Source organism: Poecile atricapillus, chromosome 2 (genome assembly GCF_030490865.1).
Source record: "Poecile atricapillus isolate bPoeAtr1 chromosome 2, bPoeAtr1.hap1, whole genome shotgun sequence".
Classification (NCBI taxonomy): Eukaryota; Metazoa; Chordata; class Aves; order Passeriformes; family Paridae; genus Poecile; species Poecile atricapillus.
This window is the reverse complement of record NC_081250.1, coordinates 152736603-152749703: the sequence shown is the minus strand read 5'-3', so window position 1 is coordinate 152749703 and position 13101 is coordinate 152736603. Positions and strand designations below refer to the sequence as shown.

The window sequence follows — 13101 nt, the reverse complement described above, 5'->3', positions numbered from 1 at the left end:
ATCAAACCTGTAGCTTTTCTGTCCGCCCTCCTCTCCATGGTTTGGATCTTGGCAGAAATTACAGAGAAGAAAACAATTAAGAGCTTAATGAAGCATGGCTTGATGATCCCGGATTTCTGGGAATTCCAACAGCATTGTATCCCATTTTAAGAAAGGAAAAAAACTCCAGGAAATACAGGATCAGTTTGTTATAAATTAGATTCTTTTTTAAGCAAAGCACCAAAGATAAGGAGTCCATTGTACCTGAGTAGAGATTTTCCTGAGTTTTTGGGAGAGGAGGAATTAAGGAGAGTGACCTGTGCCAGCATTTGTCATCCTCATGGATAAGATGCAATTCCTGATGTTAAGGAACCATTTTGGTGGGCAGAGAAGCTCCTGGGTGTCTTCGCATTTTCTCCTCCGCTGTTTATGGATACTGAGGAGATTTCCTGAGCCTTTTCTTCTCCAGGCTGGGCAATTCCAGCTCCCTCAGCCTCTCCTCGTAGGAGATGCTCCAGTCCCTTCATCATCTCTGTGGTTCTTCCTTGGATTTTGACTCTCTTGTACTGGGGAGCTCCAAACTGGACCCAGTATTCCAGGTGTGACATATCAGAGTTGAGCAGTGAGAAAGAATCCGTCCAGGACCTGCTGGCAACACCTGGAATGCCAGAAAGATCCCAAACCAAACATCCCAAGCCACCATGACCAATGGAAAGCTCCAGGCTTTGCTAAAATTACTCCACTCTGCATTAAGGACAGGGAAAAAGAGCAGGAATGGAGTTAAACCTGCACATCTGGAACTCCTGGATGCTTTCCTTGAGTTTTTTTGTGGAATTTGGGCATCCCAGTGACTTCAGTACAACTTCCCACTTTACAGCAGAGAGCCCCCAAGTTTACAAATTTATTTAACTTAAGGAAAACAAGTTCCACCCAAACCCTAAACCTTCCTGCAGAAAATCCCAGAGTGCTCATTTTTTTTCCATTTTTGCCCTTGGAATTCTGGTATTTGACTCCAGAACTTGGAAGTGGGTGCAAAGATGGGACAGAAAGTGCTAAAAGTGAGGTTGGAACACTGAATCCTGTGCAGATTTTGCCAAAAAAGAGGAAGCAGCAGGAGCCCAGATGTTGCTCATGTTGCTCAATTCCCATCCTCCTTCCAGTTTTGTTCCTGAAAAAATATCTATTTTTAAAGGATAGCTTCAGCTCAGGATATCCATGATTGGATATAAGGCATGGTGGGTAAAAGTGCCAGTAAGTGCTGGAAAAGGAAAGTGCAGGGAATTGAGGGACACAGGTGAGGAAAATCGATTCTGACCTCATTTTCCTTGCTCCACAAATCCAGGTGAGGATGTTTTAGAAAAGGTTGTGGTTTCCTGGTAAACCTGTGGGTAATTCCTTGGGTTTTGATTCCTGCTGCTCCCCAGCTTTGGAGGGAAGGGATGGCAGGGAAACAAGGATGTGGGGACGCTCCAGCAGCAGAGTACCCGGAGAGGGAGAATTGTGGAATGTGGTGAATGGGAATGAATTTGAGCACCAGTAAGTCCCAGTCCAGCTGTGCCCAAGGACCAACTACCACTGGATAAAGCCAGGATTTAACAAACCCAGCCTGACTTGGATAATTCCAACAAGAGAAGTGAGAAGAGGCAGCTCAGAGCATCCAGTCTCGGCTGCTTCCACCTTCTGGGATGATCCAAGCTCCCATTCCTGACGTTGCTCTGTGACTTTGGCCCAGGGTGGTGTCACTTGTAAAGTGCCATTTTCCTGCTCTGGTACAGGTACATGTAGGCATCACAAAAGAGGCGTTTGACCACCCCATCCATGTCCCGAGGCTGCTCCAGGGCCAGCACAGCCAGGGGCAAGTCCAGGTATTTGGCAACTTCCGGGCACAGCGTCACCGTGGGAATGTTGAAGCCGTTTTCGCTACCTAAGGTGGAAAAGGAGGAGCAAAATCCCAAACCAGATCCCAAAGGGATGAGTTCCTACAGCTCTAGCAGATCCCAGCACACTCAAGAGTCATGCAGAGCCTTAGCTGGGAGAGGTAGAGGCCAAAAGCACTGGAAGAGGCTGGATGAGGGGAGACCATTCAACGTAAAGGGGCTCCAGGAGAGCTGGAGAAGGATTTTGGAAAAGATATTGAGCTTCCCATTGCCAGAGGATGGGGATAGCTGGGATATTGGGAAGGAATTCTTCCTTGTGAGGGTGGTAAGGAGCTGGAACAGAATTGCCAGAAGAGCTGTGGCTGCCCCATCCCTGGAAGTGTCCAAGGCCAGCTTGGATGGGGCTTGAAGCAACCTGGGATAATGGAAGGTGTCCATGGCAGGGGCTGGAACTGGATGAGTTTTAAGGTCTCTTCCAACCCAAACCATTCCATGATTCTGTGATAAAAGCACAGTGGGGAAGGACAGGAGAGCAATCTCTGCCCTCAAGCTGAGTCAGCTGGGGTAGGATCCCAAATCCCTTGTTTGACCACAACCAGAAGCTGGAAGCACCTGGAAAAACTCCCACCTGCTTGGCCCCTCTGGAATCTAATTAATGGAAAGCCAGATCCAGAGAAAGCTTAAGCAGGGGAACTTGACAGGAAAAGATGGACTGAGCAGCCCCTGGCAGCTTCCCACATCCCATTCCCACATCCCATTCCCGCTCCCTCACCGTGCCGGTCGGCCATGCTGTCGAAGAACATCCAGTGCTGGTTCCCGGGGCCGTATTTCACGAAGGACACGTAGTGACTGGTCTCGATGCAGAGCACTGCAAACAGCTCCAGCTTCTCCCGTGGGACCTGCTGGCAGCCCCGGGCGCTCCAGCTCTGGAATTCCTCTGGAATGTGCAGCCTCCTGGGCTTGTGCGCTTTGCGGCAGCGATGGGAGTGAACCTGAGGAGAGGGGACAGGGTGGCATTGGCAGAACTGGCCCTGGCTTGCCAGGAAGAGGGGACAGAGATTCCCGGTTTATTCCCTGCTGATTTGATTCCTGTGCTCCCTGCTTGCCTGGGAGTTGTGGGAACAGCCTGGCAGCAGGAGGCTGAAATGGGAGCGTGTCACTCTCCAAGAGGCAGGAACTGTGGGAATGCTCATGGAGAGGCAGCAGGGAGTGATAAGCACTCAGCTCCTGCAGGATTACACCTTATTTATGGAACAGGTTGTCCAGGGAAGCTGTGACTGTCCTATCCCTGGAATTGTCCAAGGCCAGGTAGGACAGATCCTGGAGCAACCTGGGATAGTGAGCAGCATCCAGGGGGTGGAACTGGAATGAGCTTCAAGGTCCTGTTCCATCCAAGTTTTCCTATGATTCCATTATTATTTAGGCTCTGTGTAAGCAGAGGGTTCACAACCTCTGGCTCCTGGTGGGAATGACCCTCAGGAAAGGGCTGCTCCATGCCCAAGCTGAACAGCTGCAGGGACAGCCAGGGAAATGTGAGGATTTTGGGAGGGTTCATCCCGCTGACAGCTTCCAAGGTGGATTTTGGGAATAGCCATGGAATACCTGTTTGGAGCAGGAGCTGCAGAACTGCTTCAGGCCCCTGGCTGCGAACACTTTGTCCTTGAAACACTCCGAGCATTCCAGAGTGGCAACATCTCCACACAGGCAGCATTCCCTGGGACCTGCCAGGGAAATGGAGCTCAGAGGGAGTGTCTCCTCCAGATCCCACCAAAAATCCAGCTTGTCCTGCCAAAACTGGGACTCGAGGAAGAAGAATCCCAGCTCAGAGAGCCCAGAGCTGGTTGCTCACAGCCCACTGTCCATCACTCACTGTCCAGCAGCAGATCTGTTATATCCAACTCCAAGGAAGGGATGATTTTGCTGAACATTTTATATTCCTTCCCAAAACGTGGCATTTGGATAATGAAGCAAGATGGGATCTGGGGAAAAAAAAAAAAAAAGGGAGTCACCCTGCCACAGAAGCCAAATCCCAGAGATTTTTCTCTAAATTTGCTGTCATTATTCACAGAACAAAAAGGAAACAGGGAAAGCAGAGGAATTTTCCTAAGTCGTGCTTGGATTCAGAGTTGGATATAAAACATCCAAGGCCTCACAGGTATTTTGAGAAGCAAGAAAAGCAGGAAAGCAGAAGGAAACTGGACTCACCTCCACCAGCTTCAGATCTGAGGACAGGAATGAGCGTTCCACCAACTGCTGCACATCAGGAACTACCAAATCTTCCTGTTTATCCATAAATATCTGGTAGCAGTAGCATTCCTGCTCCTTCTGGCCTCCTGACCTGCAAGGAGAGCTCATGGGACTGGGGATGTGGTAGCACAAAAATTGGAGTTTTCCAAGGTTTGTCCTGGGAGAGCTCCTGGGCTCAAGGCACCGAGGGTGGTTTGGTGCAACACAAAGCAGTATTTCCACCCAAAAATACCAAATTATGCCAGGGGAGCAGAAGGTAAGTAGGAATTTTGGCCTCATAATCCCTTTGGAGCAGCACATCCTATAAGCAAAATTCCATTTCCCCTCAATATAAATCTAAAATATAATTTAGTATTTAAATTGTCAAACGGATGCTTCGATGAAGGACAAAAAAGCCAAACTCAAGGTGAGCTGTGTGCAGATCTCCCACAATCCCTAAAGAAAGCAGGGAAAGGATTTCCTTGGGATGACCCTGTGCAGGGGAGCTGCAGCACAGAGTCCTCTTTGTGCTCGGCCTTTCCCAGCACTCCACGATCCACGGCTCGAGCGACGGCTCCACAAAGGAGCACAGAAATCCAACAATTCCCTTTCTGTGCTCACAAACAGCACAGTTATTTTTGGCTTCCTCCAGCCTCTCATCCTCTTTGTAGAGTCCCCAAAAAACTGGGACTGCATCCATGGGCTGCCTGTTTTGAGAGGCTGCGGGAGCTGAGCCAGCCTGGCAGCCTGGACACATCCCAAATTCATCCAAAGGCTGTCGGATACTGCTGGATCTGCACTAAAGTCGGACATCACCTTTCTCAAACCCCCTTCTGGCTCTCCCTGAGGATGGCACAAGGTTTTTATCCTGATTTTCTGAAGGCAGCACCCTCCAGGGAAAGCTGAGAAGTGTCTTTGCCCGGATGGGAAGATCACAACAAGCAGGATCAGAGTCTGTTCCTAAGGGAAAGCGGAAAGAGCTGCGCAAAACTCAGAGCTGTGATTCCAAAAAACTTTGGTGGAAAGGGACAACTGACACCCCCCCCACCCCGGGATTCTGTGGTGGAAAATTAATGAGCCTGGCCTTGGGAATTGTATCCCTCAGCTGTGGAAACTTACTGGAGTTTCAATAGTGGCTCAATTCCCAGGATCTGCTGCATTATGAGATTGAGGAATTCCTCAGGATCTGGAAAGTGAGAGGAAAGGAGGGATCAGACCACACCAGGAACTGCTGTGTCCCACTGCATCCAAGAGCTGCCAGATAAACATGAGCCAGCATTCCAGGGACCTGGAACTTCATTTTCAGCTTAGGGGACAAGTGGGGGTAAAGGCTGAGAGCACTTGGTTAAGGCACAAATCCCAAAGGGAACATGGAAAATGCCAAGCAGCCTTCAGAGACTGCACTTCCATGGCATTCCAGGATGGAATTTGGGTGGGAAAAGATCTTCAAGATCATGGAATTACAGCTGTTGCCATGAGCAGGGACACCTTCCACCTATCCCAGGTTGCTCCAAGCCTCATCCAACATGGACTTGGGCAATTCCAGGGATGGAGCAGCCACAGCTTCTCTGGGAATTCCATTCCAGCCCCTCACCACCCTCACAAGGAAGAATTCCTTCCCAGTATCCCACCTGCCCCTGCCCTCTGGCAGTGGGAAGCCATTCCCCGTGTTCTGTCCCTCCATCCCTTGTCCCAAGTCCCTCTCCAGCTCTCCTGGAGTCCCTTTAGGCACTGGAAGGGCCTCTGAGGGTACAGTGAGATTTAAAAGCTAGAAGAATTTTACAAGTGAATTTTTACATCAGTTAACATCAGCACCTAATTAAAGCACATTCCTGGGAGAAGCACCCAGGGAAGTTGCCAGCTGGTGCCTGGATGAGACAAAACACAGGGAAGCAGCTGGGGAAAGGCCCCAGGGAGCTCCTTACCTTTCTCAGCGTTGGTAAAACTGGAGCACTGGCCCTTGTCCGTGAGCTGCTCTCGGAGGTGCATCACGCTGCTGGCCCTGACAAAACCAGTCCTGGGAACAACAACCAGCTGCATGTGAGGAAAATCATGGAAATGCTGGGCTTGGAAGGGATCTTAAACTTCATCCTGTTCAATCCCCTGCCATGGGCAGCGATGCCACCAATGAGACAAGGCTGCTCCAAGCCCAGCCCAACCTGGCCTGGGACGCTTCCAGGGATGGGGCCTGGATTCCAGGATGAAGCCTCAGCTTCTCTGGGAATTCCATTCCACCCTGTCACCACCCTCACACAGAAAATTCCTTCCCTGTATCCCATCTCAATCCATGCTCTGTCAGTTTAAAACCATTCCTCCTTGTCCTGAACACCTTTGGATGTGGCTGCCAGGTTTCCCTCAGGGCCAGGCACCACCTTTAGGGCAGCAGGGAAGGAATGAAGGTAAATGGGACAACTTCCAGCATTCCCTACACTCACCTTCGGAGGGGATTGACAATCTCATCCCGCAGAATTCCCTGGACATTCCTGTCACACAGTGGGAAAGGCATGAAGAGCATGGAGTCCAGCACAGAGGTACAGGAGAAGAGGCTGTGGGAAGAGTGGGATGGGTTTGAGTTTGAGGGCTTGGAAGCAACAGCTGGAACCAAAATGTGATGGCTGGTGACAGTCAATGGCTTTGATGCCCAATAATCCATGCATGGAATTACAGGGAGGTGAGGGAAGCACATCTGCACAGTGAGGCACATCTGGAACAATGAACACTGGGAGAAAGCAAGGGAACAGCTCAGGGAGAAGGAAATTCCTACTTTGCAGCCAAAACTGCTCAGGGAAGGGCACCACTGAGTCTTTTCCTCTCCAAGCAGGGAAGCTGGGACCTCCTGGGTGGGTTCTTTGGAATGATTCCAGTCAGAACTTCCAGAGACAGTCAGCACAGTCCAAATCTGGAAAAGTGCAAGCTATCAGCACCCTGAATGACAGACACAGGGGTACAGGGAGTCTTCAGGGCTGAAAAACCTGCTGGATTTGGGAAGGAGATCAAAAAGCAGCCTGGAGGTTACATCTCCACACAGTTACATCCTGCTCTCCACCAGGTAAACTTCCAGCCAACTCAGAAATCCGGGGATATGCTGCAGTTTGGAGCTTTGCTCAGTTAAAAAGCCATTCGCTTAAGGAGCCTGCACCACCCAAGCAGGTCTTTACCTGAAGAGAGCTGCATCCATGTAGCAGGAATTACAATGGCCTTGGATGCCCTTCATCCGTCCTTGGAGAACACGGACTGCTGCCTCATTCCTGAGGGGAGGAAAACTCTCAGGACCCTCTGGAAGAGCTTCTTGTCCTCCTACAAGAAAAGGAATTGCCTTCACCTTCTCATCTGGGTCAACTCTGCCCTTCCTTGATGCCTCAAAAGTCTGAGGTGAGTCTACAACTCTGAGACCTAAGGTGGCTTCTCAATCCAGCTTTTCATACATCACAGTCTTTCAGACTTGTGGGATATTCCCTGAGGAATCATTTAGGTTGGAAAAGACATCTAAGATGGAGTCCCGCTGTTAATCCAGCCAAAGATGTGATGTGAGATAAACACCAAAAAACAACACTCGAAGAAAGGGAAGAAATGCTGCCCACGGAGTTTTCCCACATCCTTCTCCCATCACATTTTCCTGCTCCCCAGAGGACTCACTGTAATCCCTGAGAGAGAGGTCGGAGTTGGGAAAGCTCTGGAAGCGCACATCAGGCTGGCAGGAATTCAGCCTCACAAAGAGGCCGCGTTTTGGGGCGCAGTGGAAGTAGGACTTGCCCAGCCACTCCCCAGCTGTGACCCCCTTGTCTTCATCCTGGAAAAACAGCACCAGAGATGAGCCTGAGAGCGGGATTTATGGAATTATGGTTGGAAAAGAGATCTGAGAGCGAGTCTGGCTACGCAACGCTGCTGAGGACACTACTAAAGTGCGTCCCCAAGTGCCACATCCACAGGGATGGGGATCTCACCCCTGCCCTGGGCAGCTGTGCTAGGGCTAGACAACCCCATCCATAAAGGAATTTTCCCAATATCCAACCTAAACGCCCACTGGAGCAGTTGGAGGTTGTTTCCTCTTGTTCTGTCTCTCATTCCCAGAGAGCAGAGTCCAGCTCCCACCTGGCCCCACCCTCCCATTGGGGAACTGTAGGGATCCAGAATGTTCTCCCTGAGCCTCCTTTTCTCCAGGATGAGCCCTCCCAGCTGCTCCTGGTGCTCCAGAGCCTTCCCAGCTCCATTCCAGCCCCTCAATATCCTGCACCTGGGGATCCCAAAATTCCACCCTCCATATTCAGCCACTGCTACCAGCACTCCCAGGTTCTTTCCCAGCTTTCCAGCCTCACCAGTTCAACTCCAGCCATTTTGTCCTTGATTTGGGGCAGGTAGCCCAACCAGCGGATGATTCCTGAAACTTGATTCCCTTTGTCCAAGGTAATCTGGACCATGGAATTCACTTCCAGGGGGGAATTTCCACCTTCCCCCTCCTTGCTGCTCTCACTTATCTCTCGTTTCATTTGGTTTGGTTTTCCAAAGCCCACGTCAGAGTCAAACGTTGGGAAAAAACCTGATGGGCAACACAAAACATCAGGAGAGGTGGGAGTTAGATCCTCTGGATCTAATTCCAGGTCTATTTTGGGAATTCCAGGCTACACACACAAGCAGGAAGCTGAGCACCAGGGACACAAGGTATAATTCCCAGTGTGTCCAAGCTGGTCTGACAGGATGAGAGGGAATGATCCTGCTCCTTGTTTCCCTGCTCAAAGCTTCACATTCCAACCTCTTGCTGGCCCTGGAGCTAATCCAGCCCTTCCCAGACTACTGGAATGGCAACAGGGGGGTTATTTCCTAATTTTTCTACTAATTCCTTCTCTTGGCCAACAATTCCCAACATTGCTGCTGACACCTGAGCCTTTCCCACCCAGGAATGGAGCTCCTGCTCCATCTTTTATAGCTGAATTAAAGATTTTTTCAACCAGTGGTGCCCCTTCTCTGAGGAAATTCTCTGCTACCATCAGACTCTCTTCCCTGATAAATGGGATTCAGCTTTAGCTTTGCATGGAACTTGAAACTTTTCCATAAATCCCAGTCCATTACAACAACCTGTAGCTTTTATTGGAATTTCAGCTCCTCAGTACCCTGCAGAGAAGGAACGAATTCCAAATTCCCCCAGAATGGGATCGGGAGAGAGACATCCAAAGATCACCTACTTTGCAAGCTCTCCTTCACAACAGAATCCATGGGGATTTCCCTGAAAATGTCAGTTGTTCCTTCTTCCTCCTGAAAGGAGTGAAAAATCCATCAGCTAAACACTGGAATATGAAGGATTTTTTTAAACAAACCTGTAAAGTTTGCACAGAACCTCAAATCCCTTTTGGATATTCCTTCTACTTCTCTTTCACATCCAACCATAATGTGATTTTTTTTTCTTTTAAATCCCTAAAAATCTCATGGAAAAGCTGCTCTTACCGGGCAAACCTTCACGAACCACTGGCTCCCTTCCCTGTAAACTGCCATGGCAATTCCTTTGGTGGGGGTCTCATCCACGTAGAAGCTGACAGCATCTCCCACTTTCACGGGAACCACCTCCTCCGTGTCCTGCTTTCCTGGCTTCTGCTTCCCATAATCATTCCCTGATGTGGGAATAAACTGGATTTTGCTGAAGGGCAGGAAGACCCCGCAGTTCCTTTTGCACTTGAAGTACTCTATGCCGTGATAGGATCCATCGCTTCTCCCTCTGTTTTCCCCCTCTCCCTGAAAACACACCAGGAAAGGATGTCACACACAGAAATCTTATGGAAAAAATGAGGAATTCGCTGCTTTGGACCCCCCTTACCTGCAATTCCACCCCGAAAAACACCGGAGACAGCACAGCCAAGCTGGGCTTGTAGATGCTCCCGATGTAGCGCACGACTCCCGGGAAAAATTCCCGCTCCACCTCCACCACCACGTTTTGACCTGGCACGGCTTGGAGAGCTCCTTCCAGGCTCAGCCTCTCCAGGAAAAAATCCAAGCGCTCGCTGTGGCTCCCGATGGCCAGGAGGAATCCGGCAGCTTCCTGGCGCACGGGCTGCAGGATTTCCAGGTTGATGGTGACCGTGGAGCTGTTATCCAGCATGATGACCTTCAGGAAGCAAGCCGGGGGCCCATCCTCAGAAAAATTCCGCAGGTAGCTCCTCTCGCTGCAGAAGCACAAGTTGCCAGCTTGGAAGTATTTGCTTCCATAGGCACAGTCCTCCGTCAGGATGTAGAAGCAATTCCCGTCTGCTGCCGGAGGTGGGAGGTTGGACATGGCAGATTCCCCTGGGTTGGGAGAGTTATGGCAATGGAGATTTGAGAGTGTTGGCGCAGAATTCCCGAAGTATCCAGGGCTGGAAGAGGTTTTGGATCAAACCCTGTGGTCAGAGCCTTGCCTGGCTGAGTTTGAACATCTCCCAGAGCTTCCCTGCTCCCTTTATTTCAGGTGTCTAATCACCCTCGTGGTGATTCAAAATTGCATCTAACCTGGTTTTCCACATTCCTGCTCATCCCTGCTCCTTCACTGTGTTTCCATGGGAAAAGTCCAGCTCTGCCTTCTTCACTAAACCCTCCCAGGATGAGGTTGCACCAAAAGAAACATGGAATGGTTTGGGTTGGGAGGAACCTTTAAAAATCATCTCATTCCACAGGCAGGGACACCTTTCCCTATCCCAGGTTGCTCCAAGCTCCATCCAACCACACCTGGAATAATTCCAGGGATGGAGAGGCTGCTCCAGCTTGTCCAACCTGTTCTAACACAGTCCAGCCTCATTAAATTCCAGGTTTTCTCTCATTACTCACGGGAGCGAGGCAAAGGATCAATCCTGCCTCTTAAAATCCTTGGGAAAGGGATTCCTGCTCTGGCACTGCAGCTCCTCAGTGTTGCTACAGCTCATGAATATTCAAAACATATGCAAATCACCCCCTGAGGTACTAAAGATCTCCAGCTTTCCTAGCAAATATTTAGTTATTTATTATATAATTTATATTAAAAGAAATCCAAGTATTTGGATGTAGAAATATAATTTCCTGCTTATCTTTTTAGTTAGATTCTGAAAATTCTTGTAGTTTAATTCAACTGGTAGAACTCCAGTTAAATTCCAGTAGTAGTTAAAATCCAGCCATTAAATTCCACTTTTTACCCCTTCCCATCTCTTCTTTGATGATTCCACAGGAAACCAGGATCCAACATTTTTGTTTCAACATAAAGAAAGGCTGAATAAAATGAAAATATCTTTAAAATAAACCCTTTTCCTCACTAAAAGCCCAAAATAAATTGGTTTTTTTTTCTGATGAAATTTCCAAGAATAAACTATTTAATTAATCAAAACCCTAAGAATAAACTGTTTTTCTCATAAAAATAACCAAGAATAATTTTTCCCCATCAAACCTATTTTCCTCATGAAAGCTCTAGAATAAACCACTTCTCTCATCAAAACCACAGAAATAAACCATTTTCCTCATAAAAAGCAAAGAAACCCCACTTTTTATCACACACCCTGCAAGAATAAACAATTTTCCTGATCAAAAAGCAAGAATAAACTATTTTATTCATCAAACCCCAATAATAAACCATTTTCCTCATCAAAATCCTCCAAGAATAAGTAATTTTCCTCATCAAAAACCCACAAATAAACCATTTTCTTCCTCAAAAGCCAAAAATAAACTTTTTTTTCCTCATGAGAAACGCAAAAAGAAACTATTTCCTTCATCAAAAACTACAAATAAATCATGTTCCTCATTTTCAAAAAAAACCAAAAGTAATTCCTTTTCCTCATCAAAACCCCGGAACAGACCCTTTTTCTCACCATAAACCCCAGAGAATAAACAATTTTATTCGCCAAACCCTAAGAATAATTTTTTTCTCACGAAAACAAACAAGAATAAACTAATTTTCTCACCAAAACTCCAAAATAAACCACTCTCCTCACAGAAACACAACAATAAACCCTTGCCCTCATCAAAACCAAAATGTAACTCGGCTATTTAAGGCAGAATATTCCCGATTTCCTCCGATATCTGGGAATAAATCCCTGTTCCCAGGGCTCTGAGCGGGGTTTGGGCTCGACCCCTCCCCCCTCCCCTCACCGTCTCCGCCGCCGCTCCGGCCCCGGCACTTCCGCGTCCGGGAGCGCACGCGACCCGCCAGCCAATAGGGAGCGGCGGTGGGAGGAGGGCACCCAATGATAGTGAGGGGGCGGGGCCATAATGAGGGGAGGGGCGTGGCTCAATAGCAGGCCACGCCCCCTATCGGCCGGCCTTGGGGGAAGGCGGGAATTGCGTGAGGGAAGGCGGGCGGGGGTGTTCCCATAGACCCAAATCCCTGTGGATTCGCGTGTGTTTCCATGATCCCAAAGCCCTACGGATACTGGAGTGTGTGTTCCCATGGACCCAAATCCCTATAGACTCGTGTGTATCCAAATGGTCTCCAATTGGATTGGATTCACGTGTGTTTCCACGGACCCATGTCCCTGTGTCCTTACAGATCCATGTTCCCATGGACCCAAATAACTCTAGACTCTTGTGTATCCAAATGCTCCCAAATTCGAATGGATTCACATGTGTTTCCACAGACTCATGTCTCCATGGATTTGTGTGTGTCCTAAAGGACCTAAATCCCAACGGATTCACATGTGTTTTCATGGACCCATGTCCCTGTGTCCTTACAGATCCATGTGTGTATTTCCATGGACCCAAATCCCTATGGATCTGTCTGTGTGTGTCCCCCCACGTCTCTATGGATCCATGTGTGCTTATGGATCCAAGTGTGTGTCCCATGGACCCATGTCCCTATGGACCTCTGTGTGTCCCTGTGTCACTGTGCCATGTGTCCCCATGGCTCTGTGGTCCTGCAACCCCACAGCTGTGTGTCCCCATGCCTGGTGTCCCCATGGCCTCATGTCCCCAGAGCCCTTTGTCCCCACACCCCTGTGTCCTATGTCCCTTTCCTGAGTGGCCCTGCCTACCACAACACCCCCCCAAGTGTCCCCACTGCTGCTGGGACAAGGGTGACACACTGGGTCTGGGACTA

At 49.0% G+C, this 13101-nt stretch overlaps 1 protein-coding gene across 3 annotated transcripts; it reads right to left on the bottom strand.

The window, feature by feature from the left end:
• Nucleotides 1-184: 184 nt before the first annotated feature.
• LOC131575074 (ubiquitin carboxyl-terminal hydrolase CYLD-like) lies at nucleotides 185-13054 on the bottom strand. Of its 3 annotated transcripts, XR_009276687.1 has the most exons (16): nucleotides 12159-13054; nucleotides 9889-10423; nucleotides 9522-9806; nucleotides 9263-9332; nucleotides 8399-8619; nucleotides 7719-7872; nucleotides 7241-7379; nucleotides 6518-6628; nucleotides 6008-6099; nucleotides 5202-5268; nucleotides 4062-4194; nucleotides 3727-3835; nucleotides 3459-3577; nucleotides 2629-2848; nucleotides 1295-1903; nucleotides 185-723 (listed from the first exon to the last, which is right to left on the bottom strand). XR_009276687.1 is itself a non-coding variant. In XM_058830035.1 (15 exons), exons 1-15 carry the CDS (start codon nucleotides 12455-12457, stop codon nucleotides 1719-1721), a joined length of 2739 nt encoding a protein of 912 aa, XP_058686018.1. In that variant the 5' UTR covers nucleotides 12458-13054; the 3' UTR covers nucleotides 185-1718. The 3 variants fall into 3 exon arrangements, 2 of the variants coding, with proteins under 2 accessions (XP_058686018.1, XP_058686019.1); XM_058830035.1 differs by having other exon boundaries at nucleotides 185-1903; XM_058830036.1 differs by having other exon boundaries at nucleotides 185-1903; nucleotides 9889-10355; nucleotides 12159-12191.
• Between the last annotated feature and the right edge of the window lie 47 nt (nucleotides 13055-13101).

Excerpts from the sequence above, each read along its gene's own strand:
- LOC131575074 (XM_058830035.1), bottom strand. The coding sequence starts at position 12,457 with ATGGGAACACACACTCCAGTATCCGTAGGGCTTTGGGATCATGGAAAC. Across the intron at positions 7,380-7,718 it reads CCTCTCTCTCAGGGATTACA|GAGGACAAGAAGCTCTTCCA; the intron begins GTGAGTCCTCTG and ends CTTTTCTTGTAG. Across the intron at positions 3,578-3,726 it reads AACAGATCTGCTGCTGGACA|GTCCCAGGGAATGCTGCCTG; the intron begins GTGAGTGATGGA and ends TTTCCCTGGCAG.